The sequence below is a fragment of the Amphibalanus amphitrite genome, unplaced genomic scaffold, assembly GCF_019059575.1.
Source record: "Amphibalanus amphitrite isolate SeventyFive unplaced genomic scaffold, NRLGWU_Aamphi_draft 000290F_arrow, whole genome shotgun sequence".
In the NCBI taxonomy this organism is placed as follows: Eukaryota; Metazoa; Arthropoda; class Thecostraca; order Balanomorpha; family Balanidae; genus Amphibalanus; species Amphibalanus amphitrite.
The window spans coordinates 307,583-332,724 of NW_024881785.1; the positions used below are offsets into that span (position 1 = coordinate 307,583).

Sequence of the window (25,142 nt, forward strand, 5' to 3'; positions counted from 1 at the left end):
AGCTAAACCCTCCCACCACACTGGATGATGGAGACTGTCGGCAGCACGGTGTAGTGTGTCGCGTGCTGACCAAGGTCGACGGCCGGCTCGGCCGCCCGGGGAGGGATGTCAGGCGGACTTTCCACGCCGGCCGGGTGACGCAGACGCGCGGAAGCCGCCGGGGACCGCCCGTGCCGGTCTGCTCGGCGGCACCGCACTCATCGGCTGTCAGTGACGCGCCGCGCCGCACGCCAGTCGGCTACCGCGCAGAGCCGGCGCCGGGCGTGCACGGGCACGGGCACGTGCTTATAACGGCGGCCGGCGGCGGCTCGACCTTCAGTATCCGCGGTGCCTGACCGGGAGAGCCATGCGGCGGTCGGTGGCGGTGTGTCTGCTCGGAGTGCTGGGCGTCTGTGTCTCTCAGGATGTGGATGACAATGTGACCGCCAGTTCAATATGTGAGGGGTCGACAGCAGACTATTGTGTGCGAACCTGCTGCCCCGAGGGACAGAATGCCATTGCCCGCGAGTGTACTGAGAGCTCACTCAGGTGGACACCTTCGTTTCTGAGTGGCGACGTCAGCCTGAAGGTGGTGGGCGGGCCGATGAGGGAGTGCGGCCCGAACGAGGATCAGGTCACGTTCACTACGTTCAGTGAGCCGCGGGCGACGTTCGAGCTGCAGCCCAGCGGAGAGCTGACGGTGACTACTGACAGCGACGTCTACCACCTCGGGCACGACTACTGCTTCCGTAACATCGAGCACGACGGCCAAATCTTCGAGACGCTGCGCTGCTGCGTGCCCAAGGTGGTTCCACAGGTGGCGGGTCTCGTCAGCATCGACAACGTCACCCGAGTCGCCTTCCGCAAGTGCTGTCCCGTCGGCCAGCGGCTGGTGGTCAACCGCGAGACGCAGGACTTTGACTGCGCCAACAGTTCGGTCAGCTGGCTGCCGGAGGTACTCCATGGCGATCCCACCAGTCTAGTTCCGCTGCCGCCAGAAAAGGCCGAGATTCGGGCCGAAGGGGACTTCAGGTGCCCTCAAAACGCAGTGCCGCAGTATCTTCATTCCGATCACAACAAGTTCTTCCTGGAGGCAAACGGACACCTTCTGGTTGATCTGTATAATGTGACGCTCAACCCCGACCGTTTCTGCCTGGACGTGCTGCAGAGTCCCTCACCAAAGCCGCAGGTGATTGGGCATGTCTGCTACGACGAGACGGAGCGGCACACCGAAGAACAGTTTGAGGAGCTGTGCCCCTCGGAGAGCGTCTGCACACGCAAGTGCTGTGCGGCAAACTTCCTGCTGTCGAACACCTACTGCATCCCTGCGACGACGAGCCAGTGGCGGCCGACCTTCCACCAGGAGGAGCTCGTCGTTCCCGAGCCAGACAACTTCACCCTCCTGTACGGCAGGTCCGAGTGCGAGGGTGGCCACAACTTCATATTCAGCAGGAGGGTGGGCGAGAAGGATGTGCCCTTTCTGCAGGTGAACGGGGACATCCAGGTGCCCAGACTGAACCTGACCTTCAAGGCCCATCAGTGCTGCATCGATTCCGAGGTCTTCTTTGACGAGACCACGAAAGAGAACCACGTGGTGGAGACGGCAATCTGCTGCCAGCCCGAGGACCTGGAGGCCTCGATTCGGGAGTACGTCAACAGCACCCTGCTGACCATCTCCTTCATCTGTCTGTTCATCATGCTGGCGATCTACATGTTGGTGCCCAAGCTGCGGAACGTCCACGGGAAGTGTTTGATGTCGCACGCGGCGGCGCTCTTCGTCGCCTTCTTCCTCACCGTCTTCAACCAGCTGCACGGCGTGGAACTGGGGCCCGGCTGCGACGCATTAGGTGAGCATGTTTTTACAATGATAATTAGATCCATCACTTCCGAGACAGTCGCATACCATTCCATTCCATTGAACCTACATGCACTTCTGTTTGTTGGGGTTTCAGGGTGTTTTGGCAGCGTATTCATTAGGTGGCCATACCAAGGTCATACACTATATAGGTAGTTACGTACACCTACACCGTACACGCATGTCGCATGGTGGTTTGTTTTAGCCCGCAGGTATGATATTTGAGGTCACCTGCCGTGACTTGCTAACCTGACCCTAAGACTGGATGACCCTGTGAGCTGACTTTTTTACATTTGAGAAACTGGTTCTGGTTCTGGTATTTTGGCTTACGGGCCACCACAGCGTCCTGTATTTGGGCCCGGTTCTGTCGTCCGTCTTCGTTGTTGGTCCGTCCGTTGTCTTGCAGTGTCCGTCGTCTTCAAATTGTGATGTGCTATAAACAATTGGGGGAGGGGGTAGGCGTCAAAATGGTGCTCCTGCAGGCGCGATTTTAATGATCGTAATTCGTAAATCATACTAAAAGAAGAATTTGTTAGCCTTTAACGTTTAGGCTCCTATAGGTACAGTAGGGTAAGGTTGCATATTAGCGACCGCTTCCTATTTGCGACCCACCTCCCTACAGAAAAAAAAAACTGGTAATAGAAATCGGAGGGAAAGCAATGTCAAAGGACTGTCATGCATTGCTTAGCAATCTCAATTCTTTTCCGGTTGTCATGGCCTTTGTTAAGACGTTTTAGCTGAGTTTAAGTAAAAATGGTCATTTTCTTATCCGAACCGTTTGTATTTGTATCATTTCTGATGAAATGCGATGCACGTTAATGATGCACTTTTTTCGTTATAAATCGACAATCACTTTTCAATTAATCGCAGCCTTTCCGTAGTGAATCCCTTGACCGTGCAATGCATGGTGGTTAAAAACTTGTCGCAGCCCATATTTCCTGGTTGCGCCCGACATGGTCGCAAATAGCTCAAGAAGGGAAATGAATGGGAAAAGAGAGAAGAGAAAATTAGGGGTTTCTGAAGCTTGCGATGTGTGGTGGGTGATACCAATTGTCATGGCAGACTGCAGGGGTGCCGAATCCAACGTGGGCCTCGAATACAATACGGGATAACCTCCAAAAATGTGTTTCGCCTTATTTTCACCTTTGGTGCATAACGTGATCAGCTTCCAACAACATAAACGTGCTGGCTAAATGTTCCTGTTCCAGTGATTATGTGCTTTGCGTATATGTTCATTAAAGTATTTTATTTCGTGTTTTCGAGCGTAACATCTATCGCCATTATGGGGAAACCCATAGACCTATAACCCGACCCTTCCGGTCGCTAATCGGGACGAGTTGTTTATTGGCGTTTTTTTTCAACGGTTTGTCAAAATGCTTATTAGGTACTAATAAATTTGTGGATATTGGGGCAGAAAATGAATAGATTCTGATAGCAAAAATGAACGATCTCTCCGAAAATCAATCCAGTAATAGAGTGGCACCCATAAAGCGTGAGCAGTACCTAACAGTTCAAATTAAGGGGGTCGCTATTTATAGGCATCTTGCCCAGGGGCGGTCGCAGACTTGGAGTTTGGGGGGGGGGGCAACTTGGCAAAGGGGCCCCTGCGCTCACCCGGGGGGCCCGGTGCTAGCTTAAAGGGGCCCACGGGCGTAGTGCACGGGTGCAGAAATCTAGGCCATGGCCGGTGAAGCGGGGGGGGGGGTAGGGGCGGCACCCGAGCGGAGGCTCATTGAGAGCTTTGAGGGTGCACCATGTGGAAAAGGTACCGAAAAGTGCATTTTGAAGCATTTATGTCAATAATTCACGCAACTGTGAATGGACTACCGCAAAAGTAAAGGCGGCTAACTTTGCCATTTTCTTTGCAAAAAAAAACTTTGCCATTTTTTAAGATCATCATGCTAAAACTTTGAACAGTGGGTCATCGGTATCTGTTCACTGTTCAATCACATGTGTTCCGACTTCCGTTTAATCTTTTTTTTTTACTTGAGCACAAATGCAAATTTTGAAGACCATTACAGTAGCAAATGCTTCGAAAGACGGATAGCGGGGCAAAATATCTCAAATTTGTCGTGCTGCATGGAAAGTAGTGTTGCTGAGGAATGGGGATTTTGTTCCAGATTATTGTGGATGCAGAATACATTGTCTGCACTCACTGCAGAATTATTGTTGGTGCAACTACGCCCACTGTACCCATGGTTCCTACACTTATGGGCCCATCGATAGCGCTTCGGCGATACCTATCGCCTAGAGGCTGCAATGGGGCCCTTAGAGTACGGTGTCAGACCCCCAGAGGCCGGCGTTGGACCCAAAGGTCAGCGAAAGGCCTCAAAGGCCCCAGGTAGGGCCCCAGAGGCTGATGTGGGCCTTCATAAGCAAGTGCGTGACGCCCAAAGGTAAGGCTTGAGCCCCCCAGAGAACATAATAGGGCCATCAGTGGCCGGTGTAGAGACCTCATAGGCCAGTTTGCGGGCCCCTCAGAGGCTAGTGTGGGGCTTCAGGTGTCGCTATGAGGCACTTAAAGACCGGCATGGGTCCTCAGAAGCCGGCATCGATCCTTCAGAAGCCAGTACGGGGCCCTCAGAGGCACATAAGGGCAGTTTCGGTCCCAGAGACAGAAATGGGACCATCAGAGGCCGGTGTGGGTCGTGGGACCTTTAGAGGCTGGTTTGGGCTCTTAAGGGCCAGTTTAGAGCCCTCAGAGACCAGTACAGGGCCTGCAAAGGGCAGTTTGAGACCACCAGAGACCGAATTGGGCACTCAGAGGCTAATATGGGTCCTTACAGGCCAGCATGGAACCCTCAGAGGTTAGGGTGGGGCCCTAAAAGACCGACATGGGCCGGCGTTGGACCCCAGAGGCCAGAAGAGGGTCCTCAAAGGCCAAGATGGGCCCTCAGACTAGGCCGATGCGGGCCCTTAGAGGCCGGCATCAGGTCTTCAGAAGCCCGTGCGGGGTCCTCAGAGGCTAAGGTGGGTCCTTACAGGCCAGCACGGGCCCTCAGAGGTCAGTGTGGGGCCCTAAAAGACCGGTATGGGCCGGCGTTGGACTCCAGAGGCCAACAGAAGGCCCTCAAAGGCCAAGATGGGCCCGCAGAAGCCGATGCTGACCCTTAGAGGCCGGCATCGGGTCTTCAGAATCCAGTGCGGGGGGCTCTCGGAGGCTAATATGGGCCCTTACAGGCCAGCATGAGGCCCTCAAAGATCAGAATGGGACCCTAAAAGACTGGCATTGGCCGGCGTTGGACCCCAGAGGCCAGCAGAGGGCCCTCAAAGGCCAAGATGGGCCTTCAGAGGCCGATGCGGACCCTTAGAGGCCGGCATCGGGTCTTCAGAATCCAGTGTGGGGCCCATAGAGGCTAATGTGTATCCTTACAGGTCAGCATGGGCCCTCAGAGGTCAGTGTGGGGCCCTAAGAGACCGGCATGGGCCGGCGTTGGACCCCAGAGGCCAGCGGAGGGCCCTCAAAGGCCAAGATGGGCCCTCAGACGCCGATGCGGGCCCTGAGCGGCCGGCATTGGGTCATCAGAATCCAGTGCGGGGGGCCCTCAGAGGCTAATGTGGGTCCTTACAGTCCAGCATGGGCCCTTAGAGGTCAGTGTGGGGCCCTAAAAGGCCGGCATGGGCCGGCGTTGGACCCCAGAGACCAGCGGAGGGCCCTCAAAGGCCAAGATGGGCCCCCAGAGGCCGATGCTGGCTCGAGATCTGGTCTTCAGAATCCAGTGCGGGGCTCTCAGAGGCACTTAAAGGCTAGTCTTGGGACTCGAGAGACAGAAATGAGGCCACCAGAGGCCGGTGTGAGGCTCTCAGACGCCGGTTGGGCCCCTGAGGCCGGTTTAGGGGCCCTCAAAGGCCAGTGGAGGGCCCTCAGAGGTCAATACGGGTCCTCAGCGGTCAATGTGGACGCTTGACCGCCACTGAAGGGCCCTCAGAGGTCAGTGTAGGACCCTCAAAGACTGGTATGGGAGCTGCTAATAGCTGGCGTGGGTTTCTCGAGCCTCGTGACAATCGAATACGGGCCAGGGCCCCATACGGCCATGGGGGCCCATCGGTTGTTTGGGGGGGGGGGGGCCAAATGATATGATGGCCCCCCTGATTTCCCTTTGGGGGGGGGGCATGGCCCTGATGGCCCCCCCCCCCTGCGACCGCCACTGATCTTGCCCTACCTACCTATCTACTGTTCATTGTGCAACCAGACAGGCGTTACCGACAGCAACCAAATCGAGTTACTAGACATGCACCTGAACATAGGTATGATCAGGCGTCACCTCACACACCCGCTTTCCAGCACTACATGGTGCACCGTCTCCCGATTGCACCCAATTCCGGACGTTCCGTGCAATGGGCCCAGTTTACAGTGGGTGGCGAACAGAGCTCACTGCAGAGTCGCTCGAGGCTCGTATACCGCTGCACTGGCCAGCCGTCCAAGGACGGTCACGGACTGGCAGTGCAGCAGTACAGAGCTGCAGACGGCAGCAATCGTCTCCACAGACCGACAATTGAATGAATGGACGAGAGCACAGGCAGCGATAATATCAGATATCTACGGATTGATAGCTTGTAGGTATACGTCGTTCCCCAAAATCTGCATCGCATCACGCATCACATACATATCGTACTGCCCGTCCAAGGTGTCATATTTGTCCTGTGTTTTCGAAGCGTCTAGCACATAAAGCCGGCTGGTTTTGTGGGCTGTGGCGCGGCCGAGCGGGTGCCGGTCTCAGTGTAATGTCACGCTCCCCTGCCCCCGTTGTTGGCTAAATTGCGACGGCGCTGCAGCTGCTGACACCAATAGCTGAGCACTGCACCAGGGGTTGAATGGTGCAGCTGCCAGCTCCAGAGTCAAGGGCAGCAGCTGTCAGCACTAGGGGCTGATATACTGCACTGCTGCAGGCGGGCAGCTGTCGGTATCAGCAGGAGCTGCTGCTGCTGTTATCAGGGCTGGGTGCTGCAGCTGCCGGTATCAGCAGGGACTGCTGCTGCTGCTGTTATCAGGGCTGGGTGCTGCAGCTGCCGGTACCAACAGGAGCTGCTGCTGTTATCAGGGCTGGGTGCTGCAGTTGCCGGAACCAGCTGGGACTGCTGCTGCCGCTATCAGGGCTGGGTGCTGCAGCTGCCGGTACCAGCAGAGACTGCTGCTGCTGCTATCAGGGCTGGGTGTTGCAGCTGCCGGTACCAACAGGAGCTGCTGCTGTTATCAGGGCTGGGTGTTGCAGCTGCCGACTCGAACTATGCCCCAGGAGCTAGGAGAATGGAATGTGTAAGTGGCGCCGTAGAACGTCCGATGGGCACACAAAAGCCTCCCCTTCTTAGCCACCTCGTTGCTCGCGTGGGTATGAACTCCAACAACCACTGAGGAACACTTGCTCCCAGCTGCGGCGCAATCACCGCTTATTTTAGAAGAGTTTGTTCTCTGCGAGGGATACCGATAATGGACGTGACTTATTCAGTTGAGTGAAATCCCGTGGCTCGATACAGTCTCAAGTTATAGGCGGAGGATCTAGAAAGGGAACGCCAATGGCATTTGCAACATGCATATTTTTTATTATAAATTTAGCTCGAATGTTTGAATGAACGGATTGACAGAGCCGGAGCCCACGCTAAGCAGAGCTTGTTGCGCAGACCCCGACCCCTACCGTCCGATCGCGCAATTCCGGGTAACGGGAGAATTTAGATGCCAAAGTTTAACGTGCCCTTCAAAGCCGGACACGGCCTGTCCCACTCAACTGACTTCAACTGGCTGCGGCTGCTCCCAGCAACCGCAGACCATCCCCGTCAGGAGTCACAAATATCGAGCGCCGGGGCGTCTCGAATCCGGGCTCTCACTACCAGGAGTCCGGTGCTCTACCAACTGAGCGACGGGACATATTGATGTACAGAGTTCCTAATCGTACTTGTATACACATTCTCCGAGGTACGCAGCTCTTACCTGATGGTAAAGGAACCGCTCGTCATTTACGGTGAATGTCAATACCTAAATATAAGCGGTTCTGTTGCAGGTCTGATGCTGTATTACTCATTTATCGCCGCGCTGTTCTGGCTGAACGTCATGAGTTTCGACATTTGGTGGACGTTCGCGTGAGTACTCATCAGCTGCAGACACACATCATATACCTGCATTATCAGTAACTGGTACACATTGACTCACATTATACGAGGGCACACCAGCTACGCACCAATACACGCATCCAACTCACATTTCCGCACTTATACATACATACATCCAACATAAGATCATCAATGCACACACAGGTTAGGCATATTTAACGTTCGATGCCCAAACCTTTTTTATCGTTCCGGGTAGCCTTTCGCTAATATTTCGTCTCGGACTCTCGAACAAAATAAAGTGGAGCCAAAATACTATAGGAACAACGCAAGAGTGATCAACTATCCATTTAACAGATCGACTCGGTCAGGGCAACATTAAAGCTGCAATGCACTGCTATAATTACGTACTTCTAGTTATTCAGTAACTCCTGCAATGATAGCGCAAAACGATGCTGGGGAATGTGGTAGGAACGTTGACTCTTGACATTTGATAATGAAACCAACCGTCTGTTTGTTGAACGATAAACCCCTTTTTGTTTATAGCTGGAGCTGGCATGTTCCAGGATAAATAATAAACATGCACTGCATGTGACCGTACCAGGCGAGTAGCCGCCAGACATGCAGAGCAGGTGGCGTGCTCCCAACCAGCTGACAATCTGGGTGCAGTTGGTGTGTGCTTACTGCTCAGGATGATTTGCTAACCCTCGCGGGCCCGGGGGGGGCGTTTTTCGCCCCCCCCCCCCTGGCGAATATTTGCGATAGCTCCCGAACGCTTAGGGATAGGAAAGCGAAACTTTTAGTACCTTTTCTCCCATCAATTTGACATCTTCTGAAGCAAAAAATTTGGACCTAGCCCCCTTGATGACGTCACAAGGTCCATTTTTCTAGACCTCTGCACGGCAAACTTCGGCGTCACAGACTCAAACTTCAAATAGCTGCTAAAAACAGAGTTTTGGAGATAAAGACAAATTACGAGCACGGCTGTGTAGCGTTTGACATAGAGAAAAATAGAAAAATAGTTTTGATGACCTGAGGTCAGAGGTCAGGTCGACGACCCCGAAATGTGGTTTTAGTTTTTCGCAAATAACTTCGACAAAAATGGTCCTAGAGCTTCGGCAGTGGTACCATCGCATTCGCCTTGTCAAACCGCGTCGAATGATATATATTTTGTTCGGAAAGGTCAAGTTTTATGTTGACCTCATGTGACCTCGAATGACCTCTGGTTGACCTTGACACATGAAAGGTCGTTTCTGATGGATTTGTACCCGCTGATCACGAATCTGGCATCTATTTTCCTCTAAGCCTTCATTTAGAGCTTACGGATGGCAAAATTGTCTTACTTATTATTACTAACTTGAATTAGTGAAATAGCCTCTAGCAGGGATACTCTTCAGTGACCTTGACCTTTGAGCAGCCTTGTATCGTAAGATGAACCACAAATAGGGAACTGATAAGCCTCAAAACATTTCAAAACATCTTGGAAGTTAGCACGCAAGATGTGCGAAAAAGTGCCAAGTTTGAGGTCAATTTTGAGCGTGACCTTGACCTTGATCTTTGATTTTGAGCACATTTTCGAAATCCTCAGATGCTCTTCTTTCGTTTGACACCCAATTTTGCCGGTTTGATGCAGCCTGCCGTCCTCTAGAAGGCTTACTTTGAGATCACTACACATGTGCCGGTTTTTGCCTTTGACCTTGACCTCTGACCTTGAAAATTGACCCGAGGTGAAAAATTTTAGGTGCTTTAGAATCGTCTCGTAAGGACCTTTCGTTTTGGTATAGCTTTTGTTTCCGTAGCTCCCTTATTTACGGAGTTAGACAGGGGGGGGGGCGAAAAACGCCCCCCCCCCCGGGCTGCGGTGGTTGGGATTACCCCCCGGGCCCGGCCGGGTTAAAGTTTAAACATTGACATATGTTAATAAGTCATAAGCATCTGTATTTTTCTTTAAAGTAATTATGATCCATTTATATCATTCGATTCAAGCCTCCTTCGTGGTTTTGCGTGGTCAACCAAAGCGTTGAATAACGTTAAACGAATTAATGTGGAATTAATGAAGTCTATTCGTGCCCACCGCAGTTTCTTAGGCACACATTGCTTTCCTTGCATGCTGCCTACGTGCATACGAAATGAAGCACGATGAAAATCCTGGCGATCCCCAACAGCTCACGTTAGTATTCGTGTGTCTGTCTTAAGCATCCCGCGATCATTGGCTTACTCTGCCGAGTGATTTAAAACGTATGTAATTATAATATACACTCTCAGATCCTTTGGAGCATAATTGAAGGCGACGTGCGAGCCTGGATTCATGCAGAGGAGTGAGCCCCGCCTTGTTAAGCGGCTGTCGCCTCCGCTCGTGGCCTAATAGTCCTTTACTCCTCAGAGCACTCATACTCAGAGTTCGTTTCGCATGGGCACGCGAGCCGAGCGTGCAAATGCCACGCCGCTTCCTTTGCGAGCCGCTTAGTGAACTCTTATGCACATTGCATATATAGCTGTGGGCGGATTTTGATGTCTTTTTTATGTCTTTTTTTAATAAACTAACGCAGACATGCTATGATTTTGTCCTTATTACCTTCAATATGAAATAGGCGGGCGCATGACGCAAATTTTATTTTTGAAGGCAGGAGCACGAAGAAACGGAGCGACAAATGTTGAGTATCCATGACAGGTTGGATGATGATGTAAATAATAAACCAAATTATCTCATTTGCACAGTGATCAAGGTTCCATGAACCGAAAGCTTTGTGTGTCTTTTTGAATATATTTGAATGCATTTGTAATAATTTGGTTTATTATTTACATCATCATCCAAACGGAGCGACGTCTCAAAGGTAATGTTCCAAATGAGGCATTCTACTCTGTAGAAATCTCGTTTTTGGGGTTAGGAGCCTTTCAAGTTAGACCCCTATTTTTTGTGTGTGCAAAAACATGCTACGGAATATTTACATATGTAGGCATAAAGGTTATTATAGCACAGGGGCGAATAACACATGACACAATAGTCAAGGGCAAATACAAGCAAACTCACATGGACACATGGAACATACTATCACATCGCCCCACGTGGTTTTAGGAAATGTTCATTGGATCTGCATGGGTCTGTTAGAAATTATTTGTAATAACTTCTATTAGGTATGTAACTTATTAGTTTGCATGTTTATTGATGCATGTAGAAATGCGAATGTTATGATGCATGCACTTTGCTTCTGTTCGCGAGTTGAGGTTACAACCCGTTGGTCGAATGGTGCTGTCAGATATACCTACTGCTAATGGTGCCCCCCCCCCCCCTAGCCTGCCAATGAACATTAGAGCATGTTAAGTTGCTGCCGCTACCCTGACCTGTGAATGCTGCCCCCACTCCCCTCACCCTGGTGTAGCTCCGACTGACCGTCCGGACCGTCCGGCCGGACCGTCCGGCTGCCGTCCGGCCGGACCGTCCGGTGACCGCCTCATCCCGCAGCAGCCCGCTGGTTTTCAGACACCTGCGCACCCAGTCGCCGTCGCAGCGCTCGCTGAGGAACCGCTTCATCCGACACTCGCTGTACGCGTGGGGCGTACCGCTGCTGATGACCTGCCTGCTGGCCTTCTTCAACTATGTGCCCTACGACGTCATCCCGAAGGGCGCCATCCTGCGACCCGACCTCGGAGAGCGCAAGTGTTTCCTCTCGGGTGAGTTCACCGTGGAGTTAGGTCACCAGGGGGCTGCGGGAATCAGGGCAACATTCACTGTGGATTTAAGTTATTCTATCATTAACTTCTGCAGTAACGATTATATGTTTCTTCAGGTAAATTTTTATCGTATCTTATATTTGCTAATCAATTTCATGAACATTGACCTTAGAAATACCTGTTTTTTCTTAATTGTTACAGAGAATAAAAACATGTAGGAACAATTAATTATAAATGCATCGTACGCAGCAAACGCTGAAACTAAAAGTCAAAGCTTCAAGAAGTGGATTCGTATGCAATCGAATCTTAAAAATGCTTATTTTTTAGTATTAGCTTCGAAACACAGAGTTTCATAAAAGACTCATGCGCCCACCACGCTGTTCAGATCCTGTGGTCATCGCCATGAGTGGTCAGAATGAGCTGACCTATGAGGGAACTCCCGTGGGGAGTGCCACCCGTCACGCACCCTCGTCATGCTCCGGTATGCCGGCTGCGTTTCTACCACAATCTCTCCGTTCGATGGCGACGGATGCGTTTCCTGTCTCTCCGTCTGCAGTGCGCCGTGCAGGCTGGCAGAGTTTCCGGCGCGGCGGTAGCAGGACCAGCACCGCTCTGACGTCCATCAGGACAGACTAGATGGCTGCGGCCGAGATGTGGCGTTGTGACCGACACTCCGGTATCGGAGCCTTTTCCGGTCGGTGGCGTGCCTCGGTGCGCCTCTGGGTCCGACTCAGACTCTGGGCCTTATAGTCTCCGCAGGGGCGGATCCAGCGACGCCAGACAGGAGGGCATGCCAGACAACCATGCTTATAGACATCTGTAGGGGAGAGTGGGGCAAAGCGGCCACCCTAACGCTTCTCACGATGCCAACGCTTGATTTTTAAACTTGGAAAGATCCTTTCTATACCAATGTCGTACTGACTTAAAAGTCACCGTCCAGCACAAGAAGAAGATCTATTCTGCTCTCCTCTACACCTTCCAGCCAACTAAACTCACAATCCCCCTCCTGGCACATCCACAGCTCGCAGACACACATCTCACATCATCACCAACCAATCGCGCTGTCATACGTCATATATCTCACATCATAACCAGCCAATCATGCTCCCATACGTCATGCCCGGCCCAGCTACTTGCAGGGTGTAACTCGGCCCTGCCGGCATCAGATGCCGGCGGCTATGACCAACGCTGGGTCACCGGTTCACAGCTCGACGCTGAAGCTGACTCACACTTATACGGCTCACATTCATCCTTGCGTCACGCTACATCACCCCCTGGTTCTGAAGAACCACATTACTCTACATGTTACATGTCATTCAATCAACGCATCAACTACATCCTCTGGCACACCATCGCCATATCTTTCCGGCTCTCTTCGAACACGCGTACCACGCCGCAGCGTCGCAGGCACGAACGTTTCACTCTCGTCTGCAGACACATCGGACCCGGTCGGTGGATCGGGGTCCGGGGACTGAGCAACGCTGGGCGGCCGCGTGTCCGACTCCGTCACATCACTCGGAGCTGGCGACACACACACGCCATCACACTCGCTGTCATCAGACCACTCCACCGTTGGCGCTCGCAGAGCCCCTGGCCTCGGACATTCAGGGACGGTCAACCGATGTCGGAGGTTTCGCACATGTCGTGGGACATTATCGACTTCGATTGTCTGGGCCGAAACGACGCCTGTCACAATACCCTCGTCTGACTTTACAAAACATCGGTCGCCCCGCCGCCGAACCCACACCTTGTCCCCTACCTGGTATACACCGGGTTTCTTCAGCGGCAGGGCGTCACCAGGCTCGTCTGAGGTTCTGCGGGGCGTCACGTCAACGTCTCGGCCAGGGTGTCGAAGCACCCCGTTGATTGGAGCTGTGGCCGGGTCACTGCCATCCTTCGGTGTCACGTTGTACCGATGGACTGCTTCAGCAACGGAGCAGGACTGCCGGGCCACCATCACTTTGATGGTACGATGATGGCGCTCGACGATGCCGTTCCCGCCGGGCTCGTAGGCAGCGCGGAACCGGATGGATACGTCCCAGCGAGCCGCGAACGCTAACATGACCCGGCCACGGAACTCTGTCGCATTGTCCGTGAGTATTTCCGCCGGGGCTCCACGCTCTAGAAACACGTTCTCCAGCTCACTCACAATCTCCAGAGCTCCTGCCCGGCGAAGCCGTCGCCATATGGCGTACCTCGACGGCCCGCAGTCCACCAGCGTCAGGTATGGGTGGCCGTGCACGTGGGTGACATCCATGGCCAGGCGATCCCACGTGCGTTCTGTTCCGAGTGACCCACCGGGCCAGCGCTCCGGCGCCGGGTCAATCGAGGCACACGTCTGGCATCGTCTGACCACGTCTCGCACAGCTGGTTTTGACACCCGCCTCACCCCCAGCTCACGTCGGGCGTACCACAACGTTCTCCTCACTCCTTGGTGACCGATGTTTTCGTGGATGGTGCGGATGTCACTCGCTGAGGCACTTGTGATGGCAGCGACAGCCACCGGTTGTGCTTTGGACGAATCAGTGGTTGGCTGGTCGGCAGTCTGCAGCCAGGCGTTGGGCACCCGCGTCACCTCATCAGCACGGTTGACCGCTGACGCGACCAGCTCGATAGTGACCTCCAGTTCGTACTCGATGACGAGCTGACGGAAAACAGCCACGCGCCGTCGGATAAGCATTTCGGACTGCGCCTTGGTTCGCAGCCTTGCCTTACCCGACAGCGCGTCACTCAGCCAGCGGTGCACCGTCACCGAGTCTGTCCGGAGCGTCAGGCGACGGAAGCCCCATGCTACCGCCAGGTTGACACCGTTGAGAGCGGCATCCAGTTCTGAGATATTGATGTGCACGTCCCTCTCCGATTCGGCACGCAGCCAGGACGCGTCCTCGATGATGGCGCCCGTGTCAGGGTCAGTGAGCACGACACCGCGGGCGATGGAGCTGGCGTCGGTCCACACCACGACGCTCGTCCCTGTCACACACCACTGGCCGCGTGCCGGGTCACATGCTCGAAACCGCCGTGACACCTCATCCACCTCACGTTGTAGCTCCTCGCTGACGATCGGAGTGTCCCAGTCCGGGCTGAGGCGGTTGGCAGTCCGCTTCATCCATGCAGCGGCCGGCCGCAGCCAGCCTGCGACCGGCACATGAGATGTCAGCTGGCCGGCCCACGCGAAGACAGATCGCCGCGTTAGCACGGGTGGAGCCTGCGTTGGTGACTCCCCGTCCCTACTCCACTGGAGTGCCGGCCCGTCGCTCTCGGCGACACGAAGGCCCAGCATACGTGCACCGGTCGCGACCCGCTCCGGCGGCTTGCATGTGAGCCCGAATCGAGCGAAGTGCTCGGCAACCTCATCAGCCGAGACCACCGCTTCGTTGACCAGCAGATCATCGGCGTAAGGCAGCACTGCCTCTGCCAACCCGGGGCTCTGTGCGAGCACCTTCCTGACCACAGCCTTCATGATCAGAGGCGCGATACTGAGCCCAAAGCCGACCCTGGTCAGGCAGTACCGCCGCCCTTGCACGATGACTGTCTGGTACGGCCACAGGGCCGGGTCCACACGAAGCTGAAGAAAAGCTTTCTTCAGATCCAGGACAGCGACCCGGCGTCCGTGACGTCGCCACCTTCGCAGCTCTTCCACGCAGACGTCAGCGTCGGCTGTGTGACGTGTCAGGTGTTGATTGAGTTCCCGATAATCTAACACCGGCCGCACCTTGTCCTTCGCTGCCTGAGTAACCACCATCAACGGGATCAATCCCTGTGCGGGACCGTACATCGTCTCATCGTATTCGCGCAGCCAGCCCTCACTAATCCACAGCGCCAGCTCTGCATCGAATTTTTCACGCGCACAACTCGGCACACCGTACTGAGCTATCGAGTTTCCAAGCGGGGGCGGAGCCACGCCACCGGCCCATTTCCAACGGACTGTCCACACATCATCGAACACAGCCGTGAAGTCAGTCTCGTCAATCCTTAGCTCCGGCTCCGTGTCGACCGCTCGACACACCTCCCGCTCCGGCGGGACCTCACGCTGCACCACAGCAGCCGTGTCGACCGCACGACACACCTCCCGCTCCGGCGGGGCCTCACGCTGCACCACAGTAGCCGTGTCGACCGCTCGACACACCTCCCGCTCCGGCGGGACCTCACGCTGCACCACAGCAGCCGTGTCAACCGCTCGACACACCTCCCGCTCCGGCGGGGCCTCACGCTGCACCACAGCAGCCGTGTCGACCGCTCGACACACCTCCCGCTCCGGCGGGGCCTCACGCTGCACCACAGCAGCCGTGTCGACGCTCGCAACTGGGTTGTCGCTCCCGAAGCGAACGGATCCTCCACTTACACTCACGCCCTGCAGGGCGTCAATGCCGGTCATGCCCAGCAACACGTCTACGCCCAGCAACCGGGCCGGTACGACGACCGCCCGCACACTCACTGTCGCCCCGCGCACTCCAAGGCTGACCACAGCCCGCCCACAGCACAGCACCGGGCTGTCGTTGACAGCGACCAAGCTGGCGTCACTCCGCTCCCAGCAGGACACCATGCCCTTCCACACCACTGTCTCGCTGCACCCTGTGTCGACGAGTGCTCGGCACTTGCGCCCATTTACATTGATGTCGATGATGGGGGCTCTTGGGTCACTGCGGCAGCTGGCGACGGCGGAGCCCGTGGCGCTGATGTAGCGCCGTCGCCGTGCCCGTTTGGGCAGAGCCGGGCGATGTGGCCTACCTGGTTACAGGTCCAACACCGCAGTGGTGGACGGCGACCCGTCCCTCTGGCTCCCCGCTGCTGCTGTACATATGATGGCGGCGGCTGGACGACAGCCACCGATGCAGTCGCTCTCTCCCTGGCCGCCATCGCCAACGTTGACCTAGCGACGGCGACGGCTCGCTCCAAGGAGAGAGTTTCATCTCCAGCACTGTTACGTACTGTTAGCCGCACCTCCGGCGGCAGACCTTGCAGGAAGTGCGTCGTCATCACTTCGTTGGACACTGAACCTATGAGGGATATCAGCCGCTTGACTGATCCCAGGTAGGCATCCACAGACTCGCCCGGTTGTAGACGGCGGTGATACAGCTCATACATAGCCGCGTCGGGTCCCAATGCAAATGCACGATGCAGTTTTTGGCGGACGATTGCAGCATCCCGCTGCTCGGTGGAGGAGAGGGTGGCCCACACCTCGTACGCCTGGTCCCTCAGGCGTGTGGGTATGACAGCGGCCAGTGACACACGACGCAGGGCACACAGCTGTGTCGCCTGCTCCAGCCATCTGACGACGTCACCGCTGCCGTCGAACTCCGGTATTGCCCGCAGATCGAATGCAGGCGCAGGAAACTCTGGTTCCATGGTATTGGTACCAGCTACCGGTGCACCACTGCCCTCTTCTACGTCAGACATAATCACAACACTTAGTCGAGAAGGCCGAAATAGCTTGTCGTACTGACTTAAAAGTCACCGTCCAGCACAAGAAGAAGATCTATTCTGCTCTCCTCTACACCTTCCAGCCAACTAAACTCACAATCCCCCTCCTGGCACATCCACAGCTCGCAGACACACATCTCACATCATCACCAACCAATCGCGCTGTCATACGTCATATATCTCACATCATAACCAGCCAATCATGCTCCCATACGTCATGCCCGGCCCAGCTACTTGCAGGGTGTAACTCGGCCCTGCCGGCATCAGATGCCGGCGGCTATGACCAACGCTGGGTCACCGGTTCACAGCTCGACGCTGAAGCTGACTCACACTTATACGGCTCACATTCATCCTTGCGTCACGCTACAACCAATGTGATCCCTATTAAATTGCCTTTTATTTCAACTGCGTTTTATTTCCAAAGGCGTTCGCATATGGAAGATATTGACAAAACTTTAAACCTATGCATATTGGCCACTTTGCCCCATACCCTGGGGCAAAGCGGCCACCGGCATCTTCTCAAGTCCCGATATGAGGAACAAAATATTTGCCTCATGTACGACTAGGGTATTAGATGGTGACAAGGTTTAAGCGAGGATGGATGTTTACTTTATCATCTTCCACCTGTAGGTAAACAAAAAAAGGATTTTCATGAAAAAAACATTTAATTGCATTATTTGGTAACTCATGCAACTGAAAAGTGGCCAAGATGAATGCATGAGGACACATTTGAATATAAATAATGCTGTTTATCCAGATGGAAACAACTTATGGCAAATTGGGGGGTGGCCACTTTGCCCCGGCCACTTTGCCCCGCGCATACCGTCCGAGACAAAAATATTCCAGCTTAGCTATTAGTGGAGTAAAAAGCATTAAAATTGGTATGATACATATACGATAACCATGCAATGCATGGACAAGAGCGCTTATAAAAATTCCAAACGGTTATGGAATAACATAACATTTAAAAAATGTAAACATAGTTGGTAACCTGGCAAGAAAGGCTTTTCTGTGTTTCACAGAACAATGGTGATGGGCCTGAAACCCCGGTCTGGCTCATTCGAACGACCGTGAAGAGAAGTATAATTGGAAACCATAAATTGGAACTGACGCCAGCTATGAAGGGCTAAAACGATGGGTGGCCGCTTTGCCCCGGGTGGCCGCTTTGCCCCACTCTCCCCTACTCTGTAGTCCATGTGTAGTCGGGGCCGCGTCCACGATCTGAATTCCATGTGGCTACCTGATTTGCGCCTTATTTGTCTCCGTTACCTGGCTAGTCGAGTAAGGATGATAATTTCACGCCGTTCCACGAGAGACAACATGACACTACACAAGACTACCCTTCACACATTGCCCAATGGCCACCGTCCTTCTCAAGGTCATGAGAGTACCGACACGTGAACGGGGCAGACAGAGCGAGCAGATACCATGCCACCTGTTTCTGGTCGTCCCTGGTAAAGAGCCCGTGGGGAGGGGAGGGTGGAGGGAGTCACCTGAACCTGCCTGCCGGCGGGCAGACGGGCGGTCTGGTCTGGTCGCGGGGCCGGCCGTCTGATCTGGTCGCGGGACCGGCCGCCGGAGCCAGTGGGGCCGGTCTCCAAATATGCGGGGATGGGAGCTGGAGAGGTGGGAGGGGGACCAGTTCTTCGGAGGCTGCCGGCGATAGGCATACGACATGCATAAGTTCTATTTTGTTAGATCATGTATGAACTATGCGTGAGTGAGGTCACTCTTCTTGGATTATTTTTAGTCTATAATACTCGACTCATGCATTGAGGAGTCGAGTACCTAATATTGGCACGCATGTGGTGGTGTCAAATCTGTTAATTTAATGTAAAACTGTCATTGAACGAGCCATTGACTGTTTTAGGCGCGCCCCTAGCTCGGATGTCGGGCATTGTCCGCCAACACGGCGCAATAGCTCGGTATGCGAGCTGCAGGTCACTTGTCGGATATTATCCGGACACAGACTAAGATTACCTCTGTCTGAAAGCTGCCCATGATTACCTGTGTTAACAAATTTTTGCCTTGAATAGAATGATCTAAGACCGTTTCCTTTATCTTGTGATCTTTCGAAAGCTGCTTCCACCGCTGGCTACATTGCTATAGTTATCGAGCCTTTCCGTGTGCACCGCAGTCACGACCCGTGGAGATTCTAGCGCGTGGGTCGGTCAGAAACCGGTCCGAGCTTTAATAACAAAGCTTGCAAATGGTTCACATGGATAATATGAACAATATGATAAAATGGGCGTTATGTAAGGATGACATACCTAGGTAAGCAGTAAACCGGTCTTTGACATGTTCAAAGAGCTGGCACAACGATACTGAAAAAGTAACCAATAATGTAAATAACCGTTAGAGGACATATATGAATGTCGTGCATATGTAGTTTTAGCGTATTTTATACTTATTGTAAGGAGTTAAGCGTTTAGCGCTCGCTTATTTCTTGTAATCCCTTTTGCACAGTTATGCCCATAATGAACTGTCAAACCGGTTATGTTTGTCTGATCTGTAACTTTTATAAGAACTTTTTCGTGTTGACACATTGTAGTTGCAGTTGCTGATGAGTTCTTATGGACATACCATTCTTTTATAAGGGACACACCGCCTTTGAGAGACATGCCATTTCATTGATGGACGAGGTACATATAAAACGTAACAACGGCTCGGAATATCCTTTACTGTAACAACGGCTCGGAATATCCTTTGCTGTCACGCATTATCCAGTAGGTACTGTAATTACGTATGTCCGCGGGAATTCCCCTATCTTATGTTTCCGAGCTTGATGGCTGTATTTCCCTGTACCGTGTTACCTGCTTATACTTTTTTCTAGAAATGTTGCAGATTGATGAGGGAAATTTACAGCATTTAAGCATTGAATGTGAAGGAATAGGTAAAATGGGATGCCCAGTTTGTTGTGGGACAAAAAAAGAATCACTTGATTGTGCTTTTTTTGCAATGAAAACAAACTTTGCTTTCTAAGGAACATGAAAGAGCTATCCTGACCTATATCATGCCAGCTTTGACTTACATTTTTTCATCTACAAAAAAAGCTTTTTGTATTTACTTTTATAACTACAAAATGATTTTTATTTTCAATCCTACACCTAATTTGGTACTAGGTATCGCTATCTCAAGTGATAGATATAGAGCTAGATATTTGGTGAAACCCTAACAATGGTCCGTAAAATGTACATTTTACCAGTGTAACAACGCAGCAACGCATCCGGCATCCGAGACATCAAGGCACTCTTTAGTCGACGAATGTAGCTCATGAGTTACCAACAGGTATACCGCGGGGTAAGCCCCGCACTCTCCCTACGACCGTCATTGGTCCCGTGTCCGCGTGCTGCCCCGCTGCGGGGTGTCTGTGGTCAGCAGGGCGGCTTGAGGTGATCACCACCGTGTTATAGCAGGTAGTTTCGCACCGCAATTCTCCTCAGAGGGCCTCCTGGACTCCGTAAAGGGACTTGCGGGTACCATTGCGGGGCCCCGACCACATGCATTATACAATATACACCAGTATAGTATACACGGAATGTGCTGGATCGAACGTCTAGTCTGGTCCAATCTGGGCCGGGTGCTGCTCGACATCAACACAAAAACCAGTGACGTCACCGTCCGCCCCGGACATTCAGCTGCTGAATGACGTCAGATGGTAATGAACACCGCCGCTGATGACGACACACGTAGAGCCCGGACAATGGTGGCGGGATAGGTGTCAGATCGGTCGAATGGTGTGGCGTGTTTCAACTTCCCACTGCCTCTGACTCATTGCCGGCCAGAAATGAGGTGTAGAAGTATTTCATTTGCTGTATCTTCAAAGCAAATGTGTATACGAGTATATGAAAGATAACGAACTCCCGACCTATTTATGAGTCGTGACGCACAACGACATCCGCACCGCATTTTACCAGGCGTGAAGCCAGGCCGGGTCCGCTGCATGCTGAAACACATTATGATAAGACTTTAGCTGGTGTATAATTTAAGTAATGAATGGACATAGTTAACCATTCAGCCTTTTCATTGTCCAATCTTCAATTCCCGCCAACGCACTTGAGGGACAGGACACTATCCCTCAATATTGAGTCGCCCTCGATGGGCGACATGTATGTATTGTGATACAGTGTCTGCAAGCCACTGTCTTGCAGACATCATTGCAAGCGTGTCTGCACTGCAGTCTCAACTCAGCACTTGTTGGGTGCAAATTCAGCGCCCGCCCAGCACCGCTCGGCCGAGCCATTAGCATCAACAGTGACCATGTGTGTTTATCTGCATGTATGAATGCTATTGGAGTGAGATTTCACGGCAAAGGTCACCTTACGTATGCAGGCCGACGCGGGCCTCCCTATGGCTGTATGAAATTATTGACAGATGGGAAAATAAATTAAAATATTTAGGCTGAATTAAGAAGTAACAAAATGACTAGCCTGACGTTTTGCTGGCGTTTTAACGTTTAATCACGAGTGGGCTGGATGCAAATAAGCCAAGTAGTGCATAATTCATGGTCCCATCATTTCGTTGATCCACCCTGTCATTAGATAGAGCATCTCTTCGTAAGATTATCTTGAAGTGATGCCATGGTGTAATAAATAACTATTTACACTATGCGTAGATAAATAAATAACGTAGATATTTAGTTATTTATAAAAGCTATCTACGCCGTCTGCTCACAGGGAAGGACCAGGAGCTGTACTACTTCTACGTGCCGATCTTCATCGTCACTGGGGTCAACATCCTATTCTTCGTGGCCACGGCGTACACCCTGTACCAGGCGGAGAAGAGCTCCCGCATCCTCAACAGGAAGAGGACAGCACGTGACAGGTAACTAGCAGACGTCAACAGAAAGTCCATGCGGCACGGTAACCTCAACAAAAGAGGGGACAGCCCGTGGCAGAAAATTCTCAGCAGGACCGGGGAAGTCCTTGGGGAAGTCCATGACATCCCACAGCTTATCAAACCTCAATAAAAGTCGAAGTCAGGTCGTAATAAACAGAAAGTCCCGGACAAGTCGTCCCCCACATTCAGAGATTATAGTCTGTGCAGTATAGGTAATGCCTAATGCAGAAATTCCACAGCAGAACAGAAACAGAAAGCGAACGCGGAACAGCTCGTGACTGGCAGGCGTTACCTGCTCTGCCAATCTTTCTACGGTCGCCAACGCCAAACACGGCGTTCACAAAACCTGCGTCACTGCAGAGTCAAATTTCAGGGATCAGTCTCACTATGCGCAAGGGGAAAACAAAAGCTGCGAGCGGGACTCCCCGTCCTGTTCCCTTTGTCTTACATGTCTATGGTCTATTGGTCTATGTGCATGCAATCAGCGCTCGACGCGGGGGCCCACATATGCCCTTCATCTCTGTCAGTGTCGCGGATAACATTACAAGCTCCGCTGCAGCGCCAACCGGTTAGTTTAAAACGTCTCTGCTCTGGACCGTAAGGTCAATTTGCACACTGCATCCTGCATAGGTCAATTTGGGGTTTTCCCCGGTCAGTACTATTAGCATCTACCGGGATGCATTATGATGCCTGAGATGGCGAAACGGACGGCCCATCGATGTGAGCGCCGAGTGGGCACAACCGGCATGACGTGACTGGGATGCGTTGGTATTAGACCCTTGGACCTTCGTAACTTCCCATTAGTTTATGCGTTACTTGTAGTCAAGCTTACCTGTAGAAGGTAATGTAACTTTACGAGGGACCAATGTGTGACTGTTAGTCCATCGTTTGTCGACGCCTTCCCTATGTGACGATGTGACATGGCCTGCTTTTTTAGGCTGAAGGTGTACGTCAACCTGTTCATCATCATGGAGGTCAGCTGGATCGCCGAGTGTTTGTCGACTCAAATTGGACCCATTCAAGCATGGTGGGTTCATCTCGTGGTCTCACATATGAATTTATGACATTGAAATGTGAATAAACATTGTGCTTATGACCGACTCTTCTTTAATCCTTATTGGAACACCATCTTCACCTTGCTTATAAGATATTGACTTATTACGGTCGCGGGGAGTTACTTGAAGACTGGTGTTCGCTGCAAACCTCTCCCATCACGCGCCCGCGACTGACGACTTCCCTTCCAACAGGTACTTCACCGACATCATCAACGCGTCTCAGGGCCTGCTGATCTTCCTGCTGTTCATCGGGCGTTCGTCCACCCGGCAGACGATCCGTGAGCGGTTCGTCGAGCTGGGCCGGCGCGGTCTCATCGACTCGGTCACCAGGAGGATCCGACACGCCGACAAGAATGACGAGGTGAGCCTGCAGGCTGCAGCACCGTACGATAGCGGATGCCGGCCATTGCACAGGGGCCAGAACCTATACGTTATTGAGACTTTTTGCGAAAATCGGTGGGCTTTACGTTAGTTTTTCTCACAGCTTGCCTCTATTTTTTTTTTTTTTTTGGCAAAGGCTACGTTCGATAGTGAAGCTCTATCCATTCGGGATATAATGAAGAACCAAACCTTTTGATTGGTTTAATTCCTTTTGTTTTAATTCCTCTTTAGCTTTGCAATGTCATTGTATATTTTCGTCCCAAGTACTCATGTCAAGGTTGATCTCTGATACAATTCATGCTAAAATCCTACAATAGAACACACACGTCGCCCGAGAACGCTCAGAAGCGCCACTGACAGCAGAGACCCCTAGGTGCTAAGTGCTAACCACCGCGGCGACTGCCCGGCAGGCGGCGCGGACCTCAATGCCCACCAAGACGACCAACACCAACACCACCGTGAGCTCCTCCGCCACGGCGCGCAAGGGCTCAGACAACGAGGCCTACCAGATGACAGAGAAGGGTGGCACCGATCGGCCCAAGGGCGGAGACGAGCAGGAGCTGACGACCGACGGACCGGACCCGGCGCCCGCCGACTGCGCCTGCTGAGCACGTCCTACGGGTAAAGATGGCCAGCACAGCGGCAGGGGGATGATACGCCGGGGTTTGTAGGAGGTTATTGATCGAGCTTGTCGGTGAATTTGCGGATGGTTGTTGAGACAAAAGAGCTGGGTAAGTATGGTGTGTTTTTTTATAGAAAGATGAGCTTCGATGTGATGTTTAGCGTATTTGACTGGTGCCATGTTTATTCCTGCCGAGGCTGTTGTAAAGTGGACGGGCGCCGTGTGTGATGTTCATTTGTATTGACCATTGTTATCTAAGAATGTGTTCCGACTGGTTTGATGGGTCACAATATGATCTTGACGTTTGGGGTCTACTGTTTGTAAACCCCCCATGTTTTATGTCCAATTTGGTGACTGTCGGTAGATACACGGGCAATGCCAGTTTATTATTATGGCAACGGGTCGGAATGACGTGCCAGTCGCATTTATTATGTGTAGGATGAATGCATATGCATTGCACATTGCCCCATGCACAATGCATATGCATCGTGAGCAGTTGTATGTAAACATGCATGGTGATGTGTTGTACCACATAACGGGCATTCGTCGTTTTTAGTTGTGATGTTAAATCAGGAGTTGATTTCCTATTATGGAATGTAGTTGTTTATCCTCGTCCGTAAGGTGCATAAGCGATCTCGTTTTCTTAGAACTCTTCTTCAATGTCTGCCAAATGCCAATTCGGATGCAACGTCTATCTAACTTCAGTTAATGTTCTAATTCAGATAGACCTCTGCTAAAGCATACCTTTTTATCGATGCTATAAATTCGACAACCATTATAAGATTTTAAGTTCAAATCTGAACACGCTGGATTTGTTTTCGGACGTTACTGGGAAGATGGTGCACCAGCAACTTTACCGACGCTTCCACCTTTCGTGTTTGTGCTCTTTTACGACGCCAGTTTAAAAAGGGTGACTGTGTGATTTGTTTGTAGTAAGAAGGTACCCGCTGTTGCAAGCTGTAGTTCTGTAAGGTCAGCCAAGGCCAGGTCAAATATGCTCCGTCTATTTCGTATACCGCTTACGCTAATTTGCCATGAGTAAGCTTGTGTACAAGTTTGTATGTGTGCGTGTGTTAGTTCAGTTGTAACTTGTAAGCATGTGTGCTAGTATGTTCGTGAGAACTGAGATATTTTTTTTTGTGTATTTTATGTATATTTTTTCTGCGAATTTCTATCAAATACGATATTGACCAATCTTTGCTGGAGCGACTGTGATGGTTATTATACGTAGATGACTTAGCGGCTCCCCGGCGTAATTCCATCTCCCGGAGGTCAC

The 25,142-nt window shown here is 52.2% G+C and overlaps 1 protein-coding gene across 2 annotated transcripts; it reads left to right on the forward strand.

The window, feature by feature from the left end:
* Positions 1–141: 141 nt before the first annotated feature.
* On the forward strand, positions 142–24,920 carry LOC122387571 (probable G-protein coupled receptor Mth-like 1). 2 transcript variants are annotated; one of them, XM_043377900.1, is made up of 7 exons: positions 142–1,826; positions 7,831–7,909; positions 11,343–11,548; positions 21,646–21,793; positions 22,746–22,835; positions 23,056–23,224; positions 23,655–24,920. In XM_043377900.1, the coding sequence occupies exons 1-7, from the start codon at positions 347–349 to the stop codon at positions 23,850–23,852; spliced, it is 2,370 nt and encodes a 789-aa protein (XP_043233835.1). In that variant the 5' UTR covers positions 142–346; the 3' UTR covers positions 23,853–24,920. The 2 variants fall into 2 exon arrangements, with proteins under 2 accessions (XP_043233835.1, XP_043233836.1); XM_043377901.1 differs by having other exon boundaries at positions 191–1,826; positions 11,358–11,548.
* Positions 24,921–25,142: the final 222 nt, after the last annotated feature.